This window comes from Tinamus guttatus, unplaced genomic scaffold, assembly GCF_059628265.1.
Source record: "Tinamus guttatus ecotype Peru unplaced genomic scaffold, ASM5962826v1 Tinamus_guttatus_pri_ptg000150l, whole genome shotgun sequence".
Lineage (NCBI taxonomy): Eukaryota > Metazoa > Chordata > Aves > Tinamiformes > Tinamidae > Tinamus > Tinamus guttatus.
The window spans coordinates 6,721,830-6,747,113 of record NW_028288684.1 but is presented as its reverse complement, the minus strand read 5'-3'; the positions used below and the strand labels follow the sequence as shown (position 1 = coordinate 6,747,113).

General features: G+C 45.5%; 1 protein-coding gene and 1 long non-coding RNA gene across 2 annotated transcripts in view; both read right to left on the bottom strand.

The window, feature by feature from the left end:
- FLT1 (fms related receptor tyrosine kinase 1) overlaps positions 1 to 4,170 on the bottom strand; it is a 106,846-nt gene extending 102,676 nt beyond the window's left edge. Inside the window, exon 1 of the mRNA XM_088522211.1 lies at positions 3,852 to 4,170. Within this exon, the coding sequence (XP_088378337.1) occupies positions 3,852 to 4,170 (319 nt within the window). The remainder of the gene's footprint in view (positions 1 to 3,851) is intronic.
- LOC148595140 (uncharacterized) overlaps positions 1 to 25,284 on the bottom strand; it is a 249,493-nt gene that overhangs the window by 137,097 nt on the left and 87,112 nt on the right. The gene's annotated exons all lie outside the window — the stretch shown is intronic.

Below are 25,284 nucleotides of genomic sequence, written 5' to 3'. Positions count from 1 at the left end.
TTCCTTTTGTCCTGTACACCCACGCGATGTGAAGGGCTACTGGTTTAAGTCTTTGAAGCATCTGACAAAAAATAGGCTCAGCTTGTTTGTTATTGTTTTATTATTGTTCACATGTAAAAAAAGAAAAAAGAAAAAAACTCAGAATCTCCCTAGTGAGAAGGTTTTAAGGTTTAAAATGTATTGGGTGTTTCTGGATATGAAGATTCTACTATAGCACCATGCCAGTAATTATATGTTCCTTTGTGAACCATAAATCTATAATATGACAGTTCAGCCCAAATGAATCACCCCACCTTAACAGGCACATTTGTGAGAAGGAACCCAGATTTGCTAAGAGTTTACACTTGTCTGATAAAACATGGGTAAGTGATATTCTTTAATAATACCAGAAAGTTTGGTGCATTATATACATTAAATGGAATGTATGCATGTTTTAAAAATCTGTGTTACACATCAGGGTCTAAGTCTTCAGCCTCGTGTGATTGTAGTTTGGAATATTTAAGGGACCGAAGTTCCCAAAAAGGTCCAGAAGACACGGGAATCCCAGTTTTTCAGGACTCCATGAAGACTTCCAGCCCTAATCTCACGCTGGACCACTGCAAAAGTGTTTGTGCAGCTGTTTCAGCTGAGCATGCAAATCAAAGAGAAACCTTATACATGAAGTTCCATCTGAATAGCACTTTTAGGGAAGTCAAGTTATCTAGAATTTCTTCCTTCATTTTTCTTTCAGTTGACAAGGATTTTGAAAAATCCATCATTTACTCAGAATTTTGAGGTAACTGTTTCCCACTAGGATAAGTAAGTTTTATGCAGTCCTGCCCACAGCTGCAACAAAAATTAGATTTGTCTGCTCACTGCCAGTTGTGAGGTAGGTATCACTGGTGTGTTGACAGCTGAAAATAAAACTAATTTATCTGCCTCATGTTTCTGAAAACGTGGTCACATTGTCCCTTCTCCAGGCTGTAGAAATATGGCCTTTTCAGGGTTAATTCCAGTCCTTTTCATATCCAAACACAATCGATTAGAAACATTCTCATGCAAGGTCTAGGACTCAATCAAACACACATGTGGCACCAAAGTTTCACTTTGACCATTTTGTATATAGCTTTTAGCATAAATGTACTCAATATAATTTGTAGAATAAATATATGCAAACTGCAAAGTAAATGTATTTGAGTACTGCGCAGGACAGATATAAGAATATAGTTCTTTCCCACCTCACCGCAGAGAAGCCTGAACATGCATTGAAATACTGGCAGGCTGAGGTTCCCAGCACTCATGTGTCAAAGAAGTAGAATTTCCTTAATCTCATTCTGAAACAGGAAGCCCATGGCTTGCAGTTTGCATGTTGCTTTAGGGAGATTAAATTTAGGCATACACAAGTTGAAAGGTTTCTTTCCGTCCCTTCCCCATGAAACTGTCTGCAGTACCTCCTGAACCACTGACTCTTGCTGTGAATCTGTCCCAGCGCCTGTTGGTCAATGGGAGATCAGCAGACGCCTTCCCAGGCTAAGTCACAGCAGGGGACCACACCGCAGTGACGAATCAAGTCTCACCAAGAGCGCTTGAAAAGTGAAGCACTGCCCAGCCTGAGTAAGACTTTTAAGCAGACAGTGTAGGAGGGTGAAATGGGAAGAAAAGTGTAGCAAGTGTCTATGCATGGTACACGCACCACTTCACCAATAACTCTGAAACACTAGATGCAAATGCAAGTATGGACAGTTTCACTACTGATTCAGAAGAAGCATGATCATCCCATCTGGATGCCAAAAGCTGTGCATGATTTCCTTTTCAACTAAACAAATTGTAACAAGCTGAAAGATTGCAAGGAAGTGACAATTCTGATGTAAGGATCAAGTTATCCTACTAGGATGGGTAGAATAATTGTCAGAAAGGAAGTTGTAAATGTACTCAACCAAACCAAACTTCAGCAACACTCTCTTCCAGTGCCTACTGCATCTGAGTCAGTCCTGGGCTGTATCTCACGGCAGACCAATGCCCGGAGCGCCAGGTTTTCCTCTAAGCAAGAGGAGCTTTTCCTGCCGAGTTATTCTAGGGTATATACAGCCCTGGGTACACTAAGACAGGAAACTGAGCCAGTCTCTCACAGCCCCAGGATCACAGAGTCCATTTCTCTTTGGGTAGTGATTTGCCGTGATTTGCACAACGGGAAACCTTCCCAACAGGAAAGAGGAAGCCTTGGTGTAGCTGGTCACTGCAGGAGCCCATTTGGGAGCAGGACACCAAAGCTCCAGCCCCTTCTCCAAAGGAAGCCTGGCAAGGAGAGGAATCCACATTTCCTGAGCCTAGGGTGGGTGTTCCATGCTCATGCCTATTTCATTCTGGGCATGGGAACATTCTTGTCAGTGGTAACTCATGGGGTGGGGAAACAGCACTTTCCAGCAGAAACAAATGTACATGCACACATGTATATATGCATGTGTGTGCGTTTTATATGTATATATATAAACACATATAGATATGTAAATTGATAAATCAGCACTTCCCGAGCAGGAAAACGTCTCGTCGGAGCGGCCCCCACCCGCTCTCCACCCGGGCACCCCGGGTCGCGGCCACCGGCCGGTGGCGCCAGCAATTGCCGGGCAGGGCTGCTCCGCGCCGGGGCCGCTCCGCGGGTACCGCTCCGCGCCGGGACAGCTCCGCGCCGGGGCTGCTCCCGCGGGTACCGCTCCGCGCAGGGGCCGCTCCGCGGGTACCGCTCCGCGCCGGGACAGCTCCGCGCCGGGGCTGCTCCCGCGGGTACCGCTCCGCGCAGGGGCCACTCCGCGGGTACCGCTCCGCCCGGGGCCGCTCCGCGGGTACCGCTCCGCGCCGGGGCCACTCCGCGGGTACCGCTCCGCGGGTACCGCTCCGCGCAGGGGCCACTCCGCGGGTACCGCTCCCGCGGGTACCGCTCCGCGGGTACCGCTCCGCGCAGGGGCCACTCCGCGGGTACCGCTCCCGCGGGTACCGCTCCGCGCAGGGGCCGCTCCCGCGGGTACCGCTCCGCGGAGCAGCCCGACCGCGGGCCACCTGCCTCGGGGCTCGAGCGGGACGGGCAGCGCGGTTGTCCCACTCCCCCGCGGGATTTTCTCTCGCTCCACAGCTCCGCAACCCCCGAGGCTCCGCGGTGGGCAGCGCTGCCGTGCCGGGATGCAGCGCTGCGACCCGCCGGGACAAGCTGCTCTCCCAAAGTTAAATAAAACTCGATCGGGAGACACGAGCGCGGGCAAGCAGCGCCATCCCCCTCTGCCCGCGGGCTCCGGCTCCAGCACGGCCGCTCCGGAGCCACGGGCAGCGCCGAGCGATGCTCCGCGGTGCTGCTGCCGGCGGCGGGCGTGAGGACTCAAGGAAATGGGCAACCTCCCTTTTCTGCCTAACGGGTAAAACTGGGAGAGGCTGGGAGTCCGAAACAAAGCGAGGAAGAAAAAAAAATAAGAAAAGAAAAAAAAAGAAAGGAAAAAGAAAAAGAAAAAAAAAAGTCAGGCCCGGCGCCTGGACCTGTTTTCTTTCCGTGATGCTGTCGCACCGGTTTGCGCAGCGCCCGGGCTGGCTCTGGCTCCGGGGTCCCTCGTGTCCGCACCCCGCGCCCAGTGCCCGGTGCCCGGGGCGCACAGGCGGCGGTCGAGCGGTGTAATCCGCCCGGAGCCCGGCCCTTCCCGACGACTCTCTGAGGAGCCCCGGGTCGCCTTTGCCCCTTCCCGGGAGCCGCCGGGTGCCGAGAGGACGCAGGTGCTCGACTGCGGGGACCGCGACGGGCACTCGATGTAACCGCGTCGCGGAGAGCCCCGCACGGAGCCGTGTGAGGATGGGCACGGGGCTGCGGGTCCGGGGGGCGGCCGGGGCCTTACCTGCGAGCAGCAGGGCGGCTCCGAGCAGCACGGTCCCTGGGAGCAGCTGGCGGGGCATGGTCCTGCCCGCGGGCAGCGCAGGGCTCTTCCCCTGCCCACGGCGGCGAGGCGGCGGCGGCGGCTGTGCTCCCACGGGCTCCCCTGCGCGCCGGCCTCCTCCTCCTCTTCCTCCTGCCGCGGAGATAACGGGGCGGCGCAGCGCGGCTCCCGCATCCAGCGGCCGCCCGGCCCTTCCCGCCCGCGCCCGCGCCCGCGCCTGCCCGCGGAAAAGGGAGGGTCGGCGCGCGGCGGCCCTGCCCGCTGCACCTCCCGCCGGCATCGAAGAGCAGCCGGCGGCGGCCCCGCTCGCTTTAAACTTCTCCACCCCCCCTCCCCGCACCCCAGCCCACATCCTCCGCCCTCCCCGGACGGCGTCACGGGACCCCCCGCCCGCCCCACGGCGGGCACGGGGCGCTCCCGCAGCCCCCGCGGCCCCGCGACGCCTCCCACGCGTGGCCTGGGCGCTTCCCCGCCGGGACTTCCCGGCGCTGCCCCGCACCGCGCCGGGGCCGGGCCCGCCGCCCACGGCCCGCGCGAGCAATCAGCACGGAAAGGGCACGGTCGCCCTGTCCAGCACAGCCCGTGTCCTGCTCCGCAAAGGGGCAGCGCTGTGGGAGGCAGCGGGGCTGCCGGGGCTCCTGCCTGTTCCCGTGCCCGGGCCAGGGCACCCGGCAGCACCCGGAGGACACGTCCCCGGGGCTGGGGTGCCCAGAGAGCAGCCCCAAGCAGGCAGGACCCCGGGGCTGAGGTCATCCCAAGAGCACAGGGCTGCAGGTGACTTTCGCTGTCCTTCCAAGTGACTGCCAGGACTGAGCTGGAAATGTATTTCTCCTCCCTGTGCACTTACCTCATGCTTTCCATGACCATTACATTTTGGGAAAGGCCAGAGGGACCCCACGACAACCGAAGTTGTGCCTTGTGCTTCTGCTTTCCTCCTGCACAGCCAGGGATGGGCTATTGGGTGAGGTAAGTCTTTGGTCTGACCCAGTGTGGCCCTTCCTATGTTTTCATGTTATGAAATAAATCTCAAGAGCCCCTGCATGAGGCAGGTAAATGTGATCGTCCTCACTTTACAAATGAGGAAATAGAGGCACATAGAGAGGTTAGGCAGCCAGTCCAAGGTCATAGGAAGCGGGTGACAGGAGCCAGAAATAGAACTCAGATCTCCTGCGTCCCACCAGACCATCCTGTGCAAGAAAAAGATGAGAAGCTGGTGTTGTTTTTAACTTGAGGACTGTTTAACTTTCAAGTTTAAAGTCTGTGAGAATATTTCCTGCAGTTCTGTTGGACTCCTATTCCTAAGTGACACCCTAAGCTAAGAATCCAAGCTTATATTTTCTAGTCTTCCTGCCCCCAACCGCGAGCTTGAAAATAAAATAATTATGGATACCTCCCCCCTCATCTGCTCACACCATGTGGAGAAGAACCCAAAAATTTCTTTCCTGAAGAGATGAGTCATAAGAAATAATCTCCTCCAGGGGAGAGGACAGCAGCTGGGAAAACAGCAAGTGAGGATGGATCAACGAGAGCTTGGACCATGGGCATCCTGTCAGCTCTGACCCCCTAGGAGCAAGGGCTCCCTGTAGAAGGAGCTAAGGGAACCGTACGCCCCTGCTTTCGATCTGCACGGTGCTGAGGACATGCTGAGTCTGTGATGAGGCTGGCGCCAGCACGAGCTCTGCAGCCGAGCTGCACCAGCTCCTGCGCGCCTCACACCTCCTACACTGCAGCTGCCCTTCAAAGGCCATAGCGCTGGCAAGACTCACCACCTTCCTTCTCCAATGGGTGGCATCAGCTCCTGCTCTACCGGTGAACGTCTAAAGAAATAGGCTGAAGCATGTGGACAGATGGACATCGTATGGGTGAAGGAGAAGGCAGCGTGGGACTTTTTGAAAGATCTTATTTGTATCTACTGTGACATAACTTGCTGCACTTGGTAAAATGGCATCTTGTTTGGAAGAGTGGCTTCAGTGCTGTGGCCACACAAACAACGATGAGCCAACCACAGGTGCATTGCAGCCAAAGGGACATTTTGTAGGCATATGATGTCTCAACACCAGAATCTTAGGCCCAGGTCTAGCACTAAGTAGTAGGTAGCATATGTGCGAACATATTTTTATCCCTGGAAGCTCCAGAAGTTGTTGTTATGTTTCCTTTGGCTGTGAAATGTGGGGAATCTTCTAACATTTGTTGAAAAAAAAAAAAGTATTACCAAATGTTAGAAAGGAAAATATGCCAAATTTAACAGCTGAGAGTGAGCCCTCTTTGAAACGCAACAAGAATTTCTCCCACGGATCTGTTTGGCTGCTCCATCTCCAGCACTACAGAAGCAGCAGTTTTAAGCGTTCACTTGAAGCACAGCAGTAATTTGCTTCCTTCTTGAATGTTACTTGGCTTTAGATCGAGATGGCTTTTGGCAAGTCTCTTGGATGAACAGCCCATGCACAGGGCCCTAGGTAAATAAGTTATCAGACAGTAAAAACATCAGCTCTCCAGTATGTATCCTTTACCCCACCCTGGCCTGCAAGACTCATTGGAACAACACAGAAAGTGAGAAATACGAAAACGACTAAGAAGGCAAAATACATAGGGTATTCACCCAAGAAGGGAACAAGACCATCTTCTGGGCCTGCCTTGTTAAGTAGGCTAGTATGCTATGAATAAACATAGACACCACCCTGAGGAGAAGACAGGACTTCTCAGAGCTGAGCATCTAACCAGGGCATTCCCTTTAGTCTGCTCCCTGCCAGTTTTTACGACTCTTGCATGTCTAGTTTCAAGAGCGAGGTGGGGTGGAGGTGAGAGGTGTCTCAACCCGGATATGACTTAGTCAAGTCACTAGGACACATCCTGAGGTTGTGGATTCTACTCGCTGTTGGAAGCAAGACACTTGGCTCATCCTGAACTAAGGATCTCCTGGGAGGAATAGCTTGGACAGTTCCCGTGGATGTGGCAAAAATAAAGAGCTTGGAAAATCCCACTCACACCAGCTGATACCCTCCCAGCCTGGTCTGACTCTTTCCAGTCATGGGAGCAATTTGTTTATTTGCACTCAGCCTCAAAATAGCTCCTTGAGCCACTGGATCCAATGTTCACGGCACTACACAAAATGTTAGCATCAGCACATGCACCAGCAGGTGTCTGTCCTCAGAAATAAAAGGTTGCATGGGCTGGAGTGAAAGCTGATGGACCTAATTAATTCTGTGGATCCTCTGTGCTCAGAGCACAGAGGTATTCACTCACAGGAGCAGGCTGGATTGCCTCCTAGATCTCCCCAACCAAGCTCCTGCTGTTGGAAAAGAGGGAAGATATCAGAGCAAAGCAGATTGGATCTCCCTCTGCAGGTCTTCCGCGGAATCTGCATCTTCCAATTGAATTTTTTACAGAGGAGTGGGTGCTCCTAGGACTGAAAATTTAAGCAAAGGAGTATTTTAGTTAATCATCAAAAAAATATATTTTTTTAGAGGCAGAGCTGGCAGGCAAGGATGCAGTGCTCCCTGTTCACCCTTTCTCCTCAGACTAAAGCACAATGGGTTCCAGGGCTCAGTGTAAAACAATTCGGTGAAATTACCCAGGACTTCGCTTCCCTCCTTTTTATGGAGGAACATTTTTTACTTGAGTCTTTTTATTGATGCAGCTTACAGCACAACCACGTAGAAGGAGACACTGTGAACTGTGGTAGCTGGAAGAGTATTGGAGCTTCTCACACTCGTCTTGCTCCTCGGGAAGTTACAACCCGGAGCAACATCCTAGGTGAGGTGGAACTGGGTCTACCCAACGCCTTCCTGTTCCTCTCTTCCCTGACCAATTAAGTGTTCTCAGTCATCATTATTTTAACTTCCTCTGCTTCTGACTCCTCAAGGTTGGGACAGAGTTGAAGAAGCGCATTATCAGGTCAATTTGATTTACCATCATCACTAAATTTTAGCTGCTCTCGTTATTTGGATTAATCATGGATGAGCAGGAGGGGCACCCTACATTCAGTGCTGCCTTTAAACCAAAGCAAAATTCCTCGGCTTTCCCCCATACTGTGAGACAAGACAGCTGATAGACCTCTTCTCTGTTCTGCAGGGTTTATTACAGTGTGTAGCAGGACAATTACTTGCACTTGCTCACTAGGCACGTGCATATAAGTACAGACAAGGACATCAGCCATGGATGTCTTTGTGCTTTCGCTTAGCAAGGCTAAGCTTTGCCTCGTAATATAGCGCCTCTATGCTCTGTATGTGGGTAAGAAAGCCAAAAGCTGCAACAAAGATTTAGTCCTTTTAGGATAATCTCACAGTACTCCAGCCCATCATTTACAGAAGGATAAAGATTGTTCACTGTCAAAACTAATTGACCTTGGAGTAGGTGAAGCAGGCAGCTGTCTAACCACAGCAAGAAGGTAGAGGCAATGGGAGCACATAATTTGCTCATTATTTCTTATTGCAGTTAATCAACTGGCATGAACTGACGTGAATCAGATTCTCCTAGTTTATCGGCAAGTGAGGAAGCCCATGAGTAAAAGCTCCAGAAACCATCCTGCTGACCTTGGTGAAGGCCCCAGGACCCCTTGTCAGGACTTGGAGCCCACCTGCTTCCAGGAATTCTGCTGGCTGAGCTAAGGATTTAGCTGGCTTAGTCAGAGATCGGCTGCTCAGCTGCCACGAGCTGCTCTGAAGAAAGCTAGAGGCAAAGCCTTGCCCCTCCTTTCCCTTGGGAGCTGCTTTTAACTTGTGGAGCGGTTACATCTGCACCCAGGCTCCCATCTTTGCACATCCGAGCCTGACCTGGACCCCCCATCTAGGCTTCCTTGGACCTGCCTCATCACTGCTGCCCAGCCGGGTGAGCAGTGAACTCGCAATCTCTGGAGCCGATCCTGACCAGACCTGTACAGCACATCCCAGCTCCATGTTGTGGAGTGGCTGGCTCCCAGGCCACCTTCTCCTGGGGAGCAGCTGTCCCGCAGTGCTCCCCGGTGCATCCAGCTCCATTTTGGCTCTGCCCTTTTATCCACCTAGTTCCCTTCCTGTCAGGTCTACACAGCAGAACGCCTGTGATTTTGTCCTTGTTTAGTCCTTCTCCCTTTTAATTCTATTACAATACATGTTTTCCTTCTAAATACTACACAATTGATTTTACGAGTCTATTCAGCAATATTAAAAAAAAAGGGAAAAAAAAATAAAATGGGATTTTTTTTTATCCCTGAAAAACACAAGTACAATAGAAGACTGTTAGTAAGCATTTCCACTATATGCACTTGTACACAGACTAGACCTCGCTCACACACATACCCACCTGCATTAATATGGGAATGACCTACTTTTGGAATAGCTGGGTTAGTGTGGCAGCTGGTTGTTCAGCTGTATCTCCCAGGCTTCTGAAACCCAATCCCCAATGATTTCTTCTTCCTTTTAGCTGGAAGGATATACATGCCATTTCTGGAGCCATCACTTCATGAATGCAGCAGGGTAAGTGTGCAGAAAGAGGCATGACCACATGAAAGGATCAACTGCATCTCTTCCGTGTGGAATCAGGCCAAGGTTACTGCATTTCAGTGGGAAAGGCAACCAGAAGGTCAGCAAAAGAACCACAAACCCAAACCAAAACATGTCAAAAAGGGAAAACTACCCAAGAAAACATTGGACCATGAAAAGAAAACTGGCTTTACAGTGAGAAGCTCTTTTCCTCTTACCACCCCAAACACTAGCCCCTAGAGGCTTCATGTTTCCCTCATCAAAATACAGCCCGGGACGCAGAGCCGAGCACACACCCAGCTGCTGTTTGCAGAGGGGCTGGTGACTCAGCCATGTACATGAATATCTATGTCCTGATTATTTTGGGACATAGAATGTGAACAAAAGCAAACATCATATCTGACCACAGAAACGCTGTTCACAGGAGCATTTGGAGCCACGCTGAGGGATGTGGGATACGTGCAGCACTGCCAAGGTCCTGCAGCGCTGGCAGGGCGTGCATGGTTGTGCCGCACGTATCCAGAGCGGAGCGCTGGTGCTAAGCGAGGCTGAGCAGCGCAAGCATCGCCCAGGCAGGTGGGAAGCTGCAGGGTTTGCCCAGAACCACATCAGATCTAATGCCAGCTTCATCTCTGAGAAGCAAGGATGTTGTTTTACAGGGGAAGGCTAAAAAGGACTGTCCTGTCCTGAGGGAAGTTAAAGAACTTCCTTTCTAAAGCGCTGGGATTGTCCCAGGACAGCGAACATTCTGCAGCCATGACTGAAATTTTTAGGGCAGCAGTTTTAAGATATTTATCACTTCCACAGCACGTTTCCTTGAAAATCTACAAGTAAAACTGACTGACAGTAAAAGTTAGAAGACTATTTCATTTCCAATTCTATGACATATTTGTGGTGATATGTGAGGTATTACCTGAGCAAAGCAACAGTGTTATTTCCATGCTGTGAAATTAATATCTTTGGTTTCTCCAGTGCAGGAAAACCATAAGTGTCAGTTCAGCATAATTTGGGGGAAAAGAAGAACTGCCTGCTGACACTGCAGCCTCAGAGCTGCCCATCTGCTTCTTCTAAAGCCCATCTGGGAAAGCTCTTCTGTCACCAGGTCCGACAGGCAGGATCCAGCACAGGTCCAGGAGTACAGATGATCTGTGCAGCATAAAATAATCTCACAGGTCCAGGGAGCTGCTGATACTGTCTGTGTGCAGCACATCTAAGCCGAGGTTTAGGCAGCTGTCAGCAGAAGAGAAAAGACAAAAAGAGAAGAGTAGAAGATTTTGGTGACAGGTTTTCTCCTGAGGTCCTTAGATTCGCAGTGACCTCTTTATCAGTCCCAATAAGGGGCAGAGAGATGAAGAACAGAGGTGTGAAAGCTGGGACTCAATTTCAGGCACCAAATTCAAACTCTTGTTTGCCTGAACATTAAAAATTAATGAAGAATATATCATTTAAAGTAAAAACTGCACTCTGTAATGTGTATTATACTTTATATACACTCATGCCTAATCTTCACTGAAGTAAAACTTGTCCCACAGCCAGGTCTATGTCCATACGGGTTTCCCTGTCTGTCATTAAACTCAGTAATAGGAGGGATTGTAAGCCTGTCCTGGGGAGAGCTGGATTAGAATGGTATTTTAATACTTTATTAAAAAATGTGCTGCCTCTCTGGAACAAACATTGTTCAAGAGCTAGGATTGCTGGAAGAAACTGTTGCTTCACGAAGTCAGACACAGGTAGCATGCGTTGTCAAACAGCAGAGATTAGATTAAAAAGTTAGAGCCTCCCAAGCAAAAAGCTAATCATCCCAAAACAAACAAATAAAAGGAAACAAACAAAAAAAGGGCTTTTAAAAATATATCTTTTCTTCTAAGGCAGAAAAGGAGGCGGCACTCAAAGTAGCAGGGGATGCTGTGGCTCTCAGTGCGTTGCTGCCTTGAGCCTTGAGCAGGCTGAGGGAGACAGGGGACAAGTTGGAGGCAGAGCAGGGCCAAGGAGGAGGAGGAGGAGGAGGATGCTCGTTCCCTGGGGTACCTGCGGCCTCACGGAGGCAGAAGCCTCTGCTCCAGCCCGAAGTGCCCTCCTGCTCACCGGGCCCCAGGCCAGCAGGCAGGAGCAGCGCGGGGGAGCCGCGGGGCCACCCGCGCTTGGGTCTTCCCCGGCCCAGAGGATGCGCAGAGGTCGCTGCCGCCGCTTCCCTTCCCGAGAACGAGCGAGCCCAATTTCCCGGGGTGTGTGCGGCCGGCAATAAAAAGAGAAACGCGCGGTCCAAGTTAATTTTCCACCCCCGAAAGGAAATGCTGCTTCCTGTATTATGCAAGGCTGGTGCCAGCAGCACGGACACAGGAGACTATTGTCCTTTTCACAAAGCCGTGGTGGGGAAGGACGCCTGAGAAAATAGTCCTTTTGCAACAGCGAGAAGCTTTTGATCTTTTTTGGGGGGGTGTGAGAGGAGGGTGAGATGCACTGGGGGCGGAGGGGAGTGCGGACCAGCAGCACCAGCTGCTGCCCGGGTGCCCCTCATCATGTCCCCCCAACAGCTTTGGGAGGCCAGGATGTGCCAAAGCGCCTGCAGATGCCTTTCCTTTTCCATAAAAAGCTCCTGCACGGCTGCAGCACCGCTTCCGATGTGCGCAAGCCGGGACAAAGACACCAGCACCAAGAGCCTCTTCCTGCCTTGTGTCCCCCCACCCGGTGCAAGGCACTGGAATTGTGAAAGGCTCCGTCCCGCAGAGGAGTGTGGTCCACCTGTGTCCCCAGACACGGCACAGGGGGCTCACGGGGCCAGGGGCTCTGCGCAGCCTCCGTGCAGGATGTGCAGCGCTTGGTCGGCTGCAATCCCAGAGCCTTCTTAGCAGGAAAAGATAAGTGACTTCTGAAGAAGAGCCGCGGCGCTTCCTCAGGCTGCTCGGGAGACATGTTTTCCTGTCAGGGGATTTAAAACCAGGATGGCTTTCTTTGCCTTAAATAAGAATTAGAGGCTGAAGCACTTGGTTCCTTCATCAGTCCGAGACAGACTGCCTTAGATGTTTGGCTTCGCTTGATGTTGCTCCCTACTGCTGCTATGCCTCATTAAATACTGTAACAAGTTAATCTTTCTTTAAAAGAACCATTTAAAGAACAATTCTCGTTCTTACAATAGTTATTATAAACTTTCTTATTAGTTCTTATTAAAGGCGAGTTCCTGCCTTTCTTAATGGGACACAAAATGCATTTCCAAGGGAAGTCTATGCCCACCCAGCGGGGTCGGTCTTGCTTTGCTTGTTTTCGGGCAGCCGTCTGTCTGCAGGATGGAGTAACACTGACGGACTGACTGCCAGACAGCAGCTCATTATGAGAACATGCAAATCATTTTCTTTAAATGTGCCTGCTTGCCATCAGAAAGAAAACTTAATGTTCCTCTTTACACATGCAGATAGCCTGATGTAAAGGCTCCTCTGTATGAAAACAGGACGGGATTTCCCATGTCCAAGAGCAAGGGTCATTTGAGAGATTCTAAATTTTGCCTATTTTTGTGGCTTCTTTAGTGTGGAAAAAAAAAAAAGAAAAAAGCAAAGCAGGTCATCTAGTTTCACAGTAGTTTGGAAGTGATGAGCTGAGCTGGCTGTGACTGCTGCTGGGCATTGCTGGTGGCCCTCTAACAGTGCAGCTGGTTCTGTGCTCCCGTGTCTCCCTCCATGGGCATGGGATCAGGTCAGTAGCTCCCTCCTAACTCCAGTGCCTGATGCTGGTGCGTGGTCCTTAGCTCACGCCTAAGCCCAGACGCAGCAGCTTCTGTTTGGGCAGGCACTGCAGCTGGTAGGGCTCTTCCTGGGCTGTGCTTGGAGGCCAGGGCTGCTCCTGGCCCTTCCCCCAGCCTTCAGATGTGGGCAGTTCAGGGTTATCTCCCACAGACCTCATAGGCTTCTCTTATCTAGAATACACCCCAGGGGCAGAAGTCCTTAGAGGCATTGAAGTGCCTAACTCCCATCAGAATGAGGGATTTAGTTGTCTAAATACCTCCGATAATCTGCAAAGTTGTTCCCAATTTGTGTAACAGAGATCACGCAAGTACCTACAGCCTGACATATGCAGAGTGTTAAGTTCCCTTTACCATCACCCAGGATGTTGTTGCTGTATTTGACCAGCATTTACACCATGCTGGTACTCAGCAAGCTGAGAGAGGAGCTGGGAGCCTGCTGTGCCAAGGGTCATGATGGAGAGACAGTTCTGCCTACGAGGGTTTACAGCCTAAGTACAGGGTGAGGAACAGTCAGCACTTCTAACGCAGGTGTGATAACAGCAGGAAGATTGTCCTAAGTCCACTGTGCACATCCCTGTGTTGTTAAGCCTCTTTGAGAGTTAACAGCAGGAGTAAATTAATAACATTACAGAGATGTTTTTCCTCCCCCTCAGATGAAAGTTGATCACTGGAGACTAGAGGACCAGCACCAGAGCGTCTATCACCAGCACACAGAAAAATAACTCGGTCTACCTTTTTCAGCCTCAGTTCCATTTGGGAACAGATTGGAAATGGGAGGGATTCCCTCTGTGCTTGCAAATACAATACGCACTTGTGCATTTAGGAACTTGGGGACCAGCTAGCCTCTACTAGTAGTTTAGATGGGATTCAGCCAGGAACAAAGTTAGGATGTCCATCACTTCGGGGAGGTGGATGAGGTTTATTAAGAGAGGAAATAGGCACAACCCTAGGGGATAGGATATACCAAGTGAACACTTAAAAATAAACACTTGGCTTTTCCTGTACTCTGAAAGCTATTGTTGAAGTTGCCACAGAAATGTTTCATAATCATAAAACAGAAAAATCACCCAGTGATGTCTCCTCTACGTGTGCTTTCTGAGTACAGTACATACTGTGTAAAAAAAAAAAGTGTTTGAAATAATCAGTGCATCTAGATGGGGACATATTTGTAACTTCATCATTAATACAATTCAGAAAATGTTTTTGTTAGAAGCAGTTCTAATTAATACACTTTAAAATGTGAAGGAGCTTGTCTCTCTACTATGTAAGGGATAACTTCATACCAAAGTTGTAACTGGGGCATACATACAGATAACATAATATTCACATCTTCACACAACATATCAGTGTTCACACAATACATCAGGGACTGAGTCAGAATCTGAGTTTGGTTGATCAAGTCATCAACATCAGTCCTTAACAGACAGACACACCGTCCAATCCTTCCCATTACATTTAAGGCTCTAGCATGGGAAACACAGTGCTGAGACCACAGAAACTAAGGAAACCAGGTTTCCTACGTAGCTGGAGGTTTTAATGTTTGAGAAAGTGTGAGACCTAATTGATGCTTTTCCCATGGGTGAACATTAGTTAGGATTTAAGTGTCCTGGTGAACTCAGGGGTTCGCTGATGGCTAATGGGGTATGAATTCACACTGAAGTCTTTTCCTCAGTAGTTTCTCCTATAGGCTCTCTCTATTCTACTTGGCCTCTATTTTCATGATAACTGTAGGATTATAATTACCTGTAAAACCTGTTCACTCACATGAATTTCAATTAAAACCAAACAGATTTGAAAGGGCTTTTATGGGGAGGGGAAGCCCCATGTACGTACAAATAGGTTGGTCGTAAAACTTTGATCTTTTTAGAAAACCATAAAAATTGCTTAAATTTTTTTTGCTGTTCTATTTTTACCTAAGGAAAAGTGGCTGTACCTTATTCCTCTACTTCAGAGAATTTCTTCTAATTTCCAGCCTAACCAAACTCATACTGAATTTTTATTCTTTTGTTTTAATACTGATACTGTCTTTTTGACTTAAACACCATCCATTTACTGGTATACAATCCTTGATAGAAATTTAATTTTGGAGTTGTTATCCCCTGTAAGGCAGGACTGCCCTTGTAACCATTCTCTATACATATCTTAGTTTTATTTCTTCTTGAGCATGCAACACTAACACGCCTTTTCATTGCAGCTTCATACTGATGATTCATGATCATTCTGTGTTACATCAGCTTTTTTTGCCTTGTCATTGCCAAAATATGATTGCCAGTCTTATAGCAGATGTTTTTCAAGAAATTTACTCAGAACAGAATTCACTGAACCATTCTGCTTCCCTGACTCATGAGGTTGTGAGCAGAACTTGGCTCAGAGTCTGTCAGTTATTTTTTAAAGTATTAAGCATAAAAGAATTCATTTTGAAAGTCGGTTTCACTGAAGAATTTTTACCCTCCCATACATAGCAATTTGGAATATAAAACTTATGACTATAGAGAACAAAAAAACTACTAGTTTTTCTTCATGCTGCCACTGAAAGAGATGAGTATTCTCTGCAAAAATGAAGAACAGAATACCACAAGATAAAGCAGAATAAAATGCGCTAATATTCCTGGAAGCGAATTTCTAAAAATGGATCTAGAAAAGCATAGAACTACTTTGGAAGAAAGTTGCATGATGAAAGTAAAAAGTTAGATGACCGAAAAACACCTGTCTATTCAAAGCCGAAAATATGGATCTAAAGTTGGATGCTCAGTTCTACGCTTCATAGAAAATGTACGTGTTTGCCTTTCTGTCTTTCTCTCCACCTAAGAATCCTGAAGCTCTCAACACACAAAAGTTTGCAATATTTCTGTGAGATAAACATCCCCTTTTCTGAATCCACCTTCTCAGTTACCACATACCAGTGAAGGAATGAAAAGGCTTTGCCAGCCCTGTCTATCCAAATGGGAGGACTCCTTGAAGACCTTCCATGATCTGAAATATTCCTCCCTTGAGCCCACTGAGTAAAAGAATTCTTTTAGATATAAGTTTCCTCATGTTCCTTCGGTGGCCCCATCACTGGGGAATATGCATTGGGAGTTATCTGCACAGGGGTGGGGTGGGTGCAGGAAGGCCAGGCTGCCCAGGAGCTGTGGTTGGAGTTCAAGATATATCTTCTGGGACCTCTAGAAAGAATCTGGATGCTAATGTTTGAATAGTTGAATTGATCCTTCAAAATTCCTCCTTAACATCTCAGAGATTTTCATCTTATTTGCTGGATAACATTAAAATAAGATACTTTTAAACAATCTTGATGGTTGCTGCAATTTAGTACCATTTAATAAATGATACCACCTAAGGAATTTACATTTAAAGGCATCTAGGGCCAGACTGAAGTGAAGTTCCCATGTCTAACATTTTCTGCTGTCTGCATACTTCTAAATGCCTAGAGCGAGCCAGTAAGAAACTCGAAGCACTGGGATGAAAGCGGGTTTTAGTCTGCTTGACTACAGGACATGACTGTACCAGTGGGTGCAAACAAACCTTTGCACTGGAAGTAGCGAGGATTTGACTGAGCTGAGCTGTCTAAGCAGAGCCAGACCAGATCTGGAGACATTCACGTATTATTTAAAGCTATTTCCTGAGCTAAGATGCGTGAACATAAGTGTGCAGGCAGGGACTTCGGCCTACCCTCACTGCCTCAGAAATATTCCTTCCAGATTGTTGTCCTGTGCAGATGGGCTTTTCAATTTCTTTCTAAAGTTCCTCCTAAGGAAAAAGCGGGAACAGTAGTTAACTTGGAAATCCCTCAAGTGGTTTGTTTTAACAACAAAATCTTGTTGGAGATGGTGAATGCAGCTTATACTTCCTGGAAGATGCATTGTCTGTTCGTTTGTTTTTCCTTTCTGAAAGAATATGTTTAAAAAAATCTTCTGTTGGTTCTTCTGCCTTTTCTTTGCAGTGCTGAAAAACCTTCTTGCCTCCATGTGTTGGTTAGTTGAGTTGTACTGCCAACACAACCAAGACTCTAGCAATGCGTATCCTGTACCCACATACATCTTTTCTTTTGATGAAGTTGGATGTGATTGAAAACAGGGAGGTAACTAATTGACTGGTACCCATTTCTGTATCTGTTTAAATCTGAGTTTGATGTAACTTGTGTGAACCTTCATATAAAACCCTGATGAAGTGCACTGCTACAAGAGCATACTTTTTTTACCTAAGACATTTCCAAATGTGTTGGGATAGTGGTTGCCTGAATGCTCTAACTCTATAAACTCTTTAAACTCCTCTATAAATGAGGAATGTCTTTTATTTTCCATATAACATTCTATTACAGTGTTTGTTAATCTTCTGTTAATGCAAAGGCTTCACAGTATTTTAGAAGAAAAGAAAATCTGAGGAGAATCTCTTGTAGTTACAGTGATTTTCATTGAATTCAGTGGAGAAAAGAAGTTCAAATATTTTTACTATCTTTCTGCTTTTTTCTTCTTGTTTTCCTAATTGAGGGCAGGAGAATGTGTGTGTATTCTCCCGTCTGGGACAGGAATATTAAAATTATCCTGTGGTCTAGGCTTTTGAGGACCAAATCAACCCAAGGACAGTAGCTTGAGAAATCGTGGTTGAAAACACCATCTTCCACACTGAAATTCAGTCTATGAAGCATCAGTTCATTCTGCTTCAGATAATGTTGCTGAAGACTCATCTATCATTGAGCACAGTGTCATGCACACTCACATGAGTCATTTTGATTGCTTTTCTTTGCCATTGTGTTTACAACAACTCTTTATATCACAGAACATAAATTTGATTACTGCCACCAAGATCTTTGAGTGGTTCCCCATAAGTTATTCTTTACTTGTATTTCCCCAATTTTAAAGTATTTTTGGCACCTTTCACTTCAATTATGGTGTAAAATATTACGAAATATTACTAAGTCTTATACAGAATGTGCTTCCCTTTTTTTTTTTTTTTTTTTAGTAAATCCGTTTTCCCTCAGTTGGCATTTTTTGAAAGTGTTCTTGCTATTTTCTTCTTCAATTCTTTTACTATTTCCAGGAATCCTTCACATTTGGTGAAAATTTGCAAGACATCTTTGTCTTGTTTGGTGCAAGCTGGAAGACTGCTGATCGGAAGGAACTTATCACTTTTCTTCACAAGTCACCATGTCTTCTTGGGTTACATTTCCCATATATTTCTTCTCTCTTCTTTTTTATTTCTTCATTTTTGTATTTCATAGAGACTTTTAAGTGCATCTTTATCTAGAAGGTCTGATGATGCTTCTTCTGTTTGTTCTCTTGCTTTTGCCCTGTTCTTATTTATCTAATGTGAGATTGATTTGCCCACAAAACAAGGCTGGTGGTTGTTATAGTTTCAAAGCTATAAGCATCAAACAAAAGAGATACACCATGTAAGCACTGACATTTTACCTTTTTTTTCAGGAAACGGAAGAACAATAAAATTAAATGACTTCTCCATGTAATACAGAAAGACAGTGATATAACCAAACATAGAACCCACATTGCAAAGGTAAGGTATCATAACTACAAAATAACCTTTTACCTAGTCTCTCTTTCCAATTGCTATAATGACAGGAGGTGTCCAGGTTCTAAGACATTTTAACCTATGAAATATTTTATCCCTTTAAAACTTTTTTTTTTTGCTTTAATATCTTTACGGAGCAGTTCCTCAAAGCTGCATGACAGCTACTGGTGCAGGCCAAAGCAATACATAATTGTATACTTCCCTGCTAGCTGTTTTCAGCTGTTAACTAAAGAAGAAAACCTAAGTTATGTTGAGAGGCATTGCTGGCACAAAGACATAAAAAGAACAGTAAAGCAATTGCCATAGAAATAAAAGCAGCAGTTAACTAAACACAGATAAAGTAAGACTAGCATCAGAATCAAAGAACAAAAGGAAACTAATGCTTGTAAAGCAGAAAACATTTTTAAAATAGTTCCACAAAAAATAAACTGAAAATTCTCTATAAACAACTTGGTAGTTAGTAGCAGGAAGATGAACAAAATCTTTCTCAAAATTTTCTTTTATGAGAATAAATTTTTAAAAATGCTGTAAAATCTGATCCATTAATCCACGTGTGCAGATAACTGGAGCTTCTTAGTGATAGCAAAACAAGAAATCATATTTTCCTGTCCCAAAACCCAGAATTCATTTAGTCAATAGTTTTTCATAACATTCTAAGCATTATAAACAGAGTTGGCAAGACAGATATTATGAACCAGTGACAAGAAATATTATCAAAATGTACACAAACACCATTTTAAAAAATATCTGCCAACTTAAAAAACGTCAAGAGAAAAAAAAATAAAGATTATTTCTTTCCGATCAAGAGAGAGCAGAGACACTTGGAATAGTAGCTCTCTCACCTTCCCTAACACTCCAGGACTTTCTTATTCCACATGTTTTTATTCACCTGGTAAGATTCACAGTTGGTCTTGAAAGACAAAACACAAGTAACGTGCATTATAAATGAAACAAACTATGGCAAGCTCAGATTTCAGCAAATACTAAAACTGATAATAAACAATTATGAACTCTCTCCTCTTGCTCTTCTGGCAACATATCTCAGCCAATGAGCATATGAAGACCAGCAGGTATTGAATCATTGCAAATTGTTTTTAAAATATTGGAAAAGCATGCTACGAAGGGGTTAGTTTCAAGAACAGCAATACTGTCATGAAATTCCTTCTACTTTGTGTGAATTTCTGAATGATAAAATAAGTAGACAACACACACACAAAACAATTTCCATATAATCCAGTGCCCTTTCCTGAGTAAATCATATTTTCTGACCTACATAACTGCTGTCTGTAGATGTCTCTGTCTATGATATACTCTTATAGGTATGTCTTCCATCAGAAAGCTCTTTGCACTTGGTCAAGTGGAAGCAATAATTCAGAAAAAAAAAACACCTAGTTTAAACTGCTTCTGACACCATCAACACTGATTTAGATTAAGTACATGGTAGTGGCTCTCTAAGTAGTATCACGGTGCTGGATGTACATTCTGCATCAGCTCCTTTCCATCACCACATACAGGCAGGTCTCGGTCACCGTTGAGAGGACAGCCAGTTCCTACCAGCCAAAGGAGCCACGCGGATGACTGTGTGAGCCAGCTGTGTTCAGAGCTCTTTCACAAGGTCTCTGCAGTGAGGAAATAGTAGATTAATTCTTTCATCTTCCTTGGCCATAGTCAAAGAAGCATTGGCCTTCCTTTCCTCTGTTTCATTCTCTCCACATGTTCTTGTAAACCTCACTGGCAGAAGTTTGTCTTAGACTTTCTGTTTTATTTTTGCATTGATTTTAATCTGGGTTGCAGATTTTTTTTGCAGTTAATCACAACTTACAGAATCCCAGAATGGTTGAGTTGAAAGGCACCTCTAGAGATCATCTAGTCCAAACCCCCCTGCTCCAGCAGGGTCACCTAGAGCACATGGCACAGGGTGGCATCCAGATGGGTTTGGAAGATCTCCAGAGAAGGAGACTCCACAACCTCCCTGGGCAGCCTGTTCCAGGGCTCTGGCACCCTCACAGGAAAGAAGTTCTTCCTCACATGGAGGTGGAACTTCCTGTGTTTCAACTTACACCTGTTACCCCTCGTCCTGTCACCAGTCACAAGAGAGAAGAGCCTGGCCCCATCCTCCCTACATTTTTCCCTCAGGTACTTGAACATGTTGATCAGATCCCCTCTCAATCTTCTCTTCTCCAGACTAAACAGGCCCAGCTCGCTTAGTCTTTCCTCATATGATAAATGCTCCAGTCCCTTAATCATCTTCGTGGCTCTCCACTGGACCCGCTCTAGAAGCTCAATGTCCTTCTTGTACTGGGGAGCCCGGAACTGCACCCCACAGTCCTGGTGTGGCCTCACCAGAGCTGAGTAGAGGGGCAGGATCCTCTCCCTCGACCTGCTGCCGACGCTCCTCCTGATGCAGGCCAGGATCCCATTGGCCTTCTTGGCCACGAGGGCACATTGCTGCCTCATGGTTAACTTGTTGTCAACTAGGACTCCCAAATCCCTCTCTGCGGAGCTGCTTTCCAGCAGGTCAACCCCTAATCTGTCCTGGTGCCTGGGGTTATTCCTCCCCAAGTGCGGGACCCTGCACTTGTCCTTGTTGAACCTCATGAGGTTCCTCTCTGCCCAACTCCCCAACCCGTCTAGGTCTCTCTGAATGGCGGCACAGCCCTCAGGAGTGTCAGCCACTCCTCCCAGTTTGGTGTCATCTGCAAACTTGCAGAGGGTGCACTCTGTGCCCTCGTCCAAGTCATTGATGAACAAGTTGAAGAGCACCGGGCCCAGTACTGACCCCCGCGGGACACCACTGGCCACAGGCCTCCAATCAGACTCAGTCCCATTTATCCCCACCCTCTGGACTCTGCCATTCAGCCAGTCTTCAATCCACTTCACTGCCCCCTTGTTCAGTCCACACTTTTGGAGCTTTTTTATAAGGATGTTATGGGAGAAGTTAACTAGATTGGATAATCAGTGAGTTTTCCTCTGGGTCCATGGATTTCAGTGGAGTTGCTGGGAGAATCTCCTCCAAAAGTGGCTTTATAGAAAAGGAACAAGTCATTATATGATGGATTTCTGTATCTTTGCAATGATCAAACTATTCTATGTCAAATACTCCATCGAGAAACAAATAAGTAGATTAGAACTTGCTGCCAAATACAAGCAATGTTACAGTAATCAATCTTAAAAGCTTATAAGGGCGAACGATATAATTATTAACCTTCATATGCTTTATAAGGGAAAAAGCTTGGATTTATATCACCATGGGATGCCTTTTGCACAGGAGATAGAAAACCTTTAACATAATGATTATGATCAATAAATGTGAGGATACTTGAATCATGAGAAAAATATCAATCTAGACACTCTGAGAAGTTGATATTTTCCTATACAGTGTCAATGTGGTGAGTGAATTGTTGCACCCATTAAAGCCAGGATATTCAAATGTGAAGTAAAGGTGTTGGATGCTCCTAGATAGAGGCATATTAAATGGATCTAATTTCCAAAAAGTACCAGGTTTTGAAATTCAAGACTTTCAAAGATTGTCATGTAATCTGACCACAAAATTAGGCAACAAAATCATCTCTGACAATCTGTAAATGCTGTAGTTGTTACTTCATCACTTCTTGAGGGACACAAACAGGGAAGATAAAGATGACAGTAATGCAAGGAGGTAAGACCAAATAAACGGGAAAGGGCAGTCCTTGACTGTAAAACACAGAGCTATTAATGACCGCGGGGAAATTGTTAGGCTGATGAGGAAGAAATTTGAGAAGTGTAAAATGGCCATGGCAGCCCACACAGTGACTGCAGAAATGCCCTGCCCATTCCTGCTGCTAAGAGTTTTGAGTTCTTAATCTATGACCCTGTCTGGTATCAGTGCAAGACAGAGCCCAGTCCACTCTGTGCAGTATCTCTTTTCACTGAGCTTACTCAGCAGTTACCCCTCAGGATGGATGGGACCGGGTATTCTCTGCTATTGCACAGCTCTAAATGCTGGCATTTTTCTAATCCCACTGAAAACGCTTTGTATCTTGATAGAATGTTTTTGCCTGTAGCACTGACAAAAAAGGAGATAGCTGAAACATTTCCACTCAATTTAAAAAGTTGGTGGTTGGAGGAGGAAGCTGGGAAAAAATATTCTTAAAAAGTCACAATATGCCCTGCAGACTACTTCTGCTTGCAGATTATTTGTATTATTTACTGTTTCATAGGACTTCACTTCCTATTCGCATTCTGTCTAGACAATGTAAATCATAGTTTGAGATCTATTTGACTATGGTGATTTTACCTTTCTGTATGCATTTTAATATATGTAATATTGTGTAGTATCTCCACAAACCCTTTGGGAGACCTTTAGTAAGTTTGGCTTTGTATGTCTTCTCCCACTAAAACCCATCCACCAGAAACCTACCAGAGCAGCAGTGTGAAAGGTAGGTACTAACGTGTAATTATTTTGAATACAAGTTTGCTAAGTGAAATGTTTATTATCCTGAATAGAAAACATGGACATAGTCTATGTCCATGTATCAGGCTATCTATATGGCCTGATACAGCTGTTTTCTGGGGGATTAATATAGAGTTCTTTATTATTTTTATGCTTTGCATGCCCTTCAGGATTTCTCTCATATCAGAGACTTGTAAATGGGACAGAGAGGCTAAAAGGTTCATACTGAGGTTGTTCTTAGTATGAGAACACATTTCCTTATTTCTCAAGGTTCTAAGAATTGACATTGTTAAATTCAGTTAATGGAAGGTACAAATGCTCCTCATCTTTTGGGAAAACAGGATACAGTTACCAACGTGGTTGTCTAGTTTAGACATCTCAGGTTGAGAAAATTTTAAACAGCATGTCTTGTGGGGTCAGAACTTAAAGAAGGTAAGCCAAAAGGAAGTGGCAGTTGAAGTAAGAGGTAGGATATAGCCTCGGAATAAGAGAAAGCTGCACAACATATTTTTAGATGCTTGGGAATGAGGCCCCAAAAGAATAAAACTGTGCAATCAAGGACACTGCTTCCCCTTCTAATCACACACACACTCTCTATATTGTATCTAATCACTCAAAGTTATGGAGTCATTTCCTTAGGGGTTCTAAGGGAATCACATTCGGATTCCAAAATGTGTAAGCAATGCATGAATTCGATTATATAGAAACTTACATCGAGTGGTATTGTTCTTCCAGTCCCTTCACTGTTTTCCGCATGGAATATTTTTCAAGGATGTATATTAGCTTAGAAAATAGGGATAATAGATATTCAATAGTCCTTAAGCTGATAATGAACCCTTGCATGATCTCATCGATGCACTAAGGGATATATTTAAAGACAATGAAAAGGCATCTTAACTAATCTTACCATTTCTGAGAAAAATGACTGTGGAAGGAAGAGTGGGTGGCTGAATAAGATCATCGTGCAGCATTTATGACACAGAGGCATTGAAAAATGAAGTGAGAACTGTCTGTTAAAAATGAAAAAACTGACTCGCACGTTGAAAATCATTTTTGTTGATATAGAACATAAAATACTGAAAGAATATGGCTTAATATTAAGCAAGCCATTGTAGAAGCAGCAGAATGTAAGGGCTTTAAAATAATTTAACATAAACAGTAAAACTACGTGAGGAGCACCCACACCTCCTGGCTTTCATGCTATCATTAGAACTGTTAGAAACAAAATATGAAGTCACTTCAAAGCAATCACTTGTGGACTGCAGCATAAAAAAGTAGGCATTTTTATGATTTGCATTAGTATTAGTGTCACATACTCTACTTTTTTTTTAAAAAAAAATAGTTTTAAATGGCTGTCCTCTGAATGACAAAAAATGTAAACTACATATATGCTATGACAGCACAGGCAATGCAATAATATACATAAGAAGACATAATGATTGCTATTTCACTTTGAAAAGGCACTATGCCCTAGGGCATAATTATCAGGCAATAAATTTCCACATGCTACTGAAGTTTAGAGATTAGTGTTTGCCAGTCATAGCATGGAAACACATCTATACTTAATAAAATAAGGCTGATTAGCTGCTTAAATAATAGGAAATGTCAGTCAGGGACCAGAAAAGGCTATGAATAATAACAGAACACATCAAAAAAAATTATCATGTGTGTTTAAAGAAAAGTGAAATATTAAATCTCTAACAGAGTAAATATTAAATATCTGAGTCATAAATGTCTGTCAAGTTATCTGAAAGAAAAGGAATTTAAGTGATAAAAACAATAGTGGCAGAAATTTATTGACGTGCAGTAGGACACGTCACTCCCAGTCTGTGCATTTCTTATCAGCTTTATTTAGAAGAATCTTTTACATCCTGGAAAGGAATTAGGTAAGAATTTGGAGCATGTTACAGCTTCTTAGGTCCTGTTCTGGTCTCCTGCAGTGGCAGTATTTCAGTGGGTATCCAAAGCTACATGGGAGCTGCAGAGCAGGTCCCCTTGGTGCTGAGCCTGGCACGTCCCTTCTCCTGGTCACACGGAGCTGCTGCAGATGTTGTGTCTCCCACCACCCACCCCAACGCTGCCTTCCCAGGAAATGGGATGACTCTGGCTGTGGTTAAGGACCCCAAAACAATCCCTAGTTGCTGCTATTGTAATTTGTCCACACAGATACCTGGTGAGTTTTTTAGAGAGACTGTAAATAACTTTTTGTTAGTTTTTAACATCTCACAATGTTCTCCTCCTGCT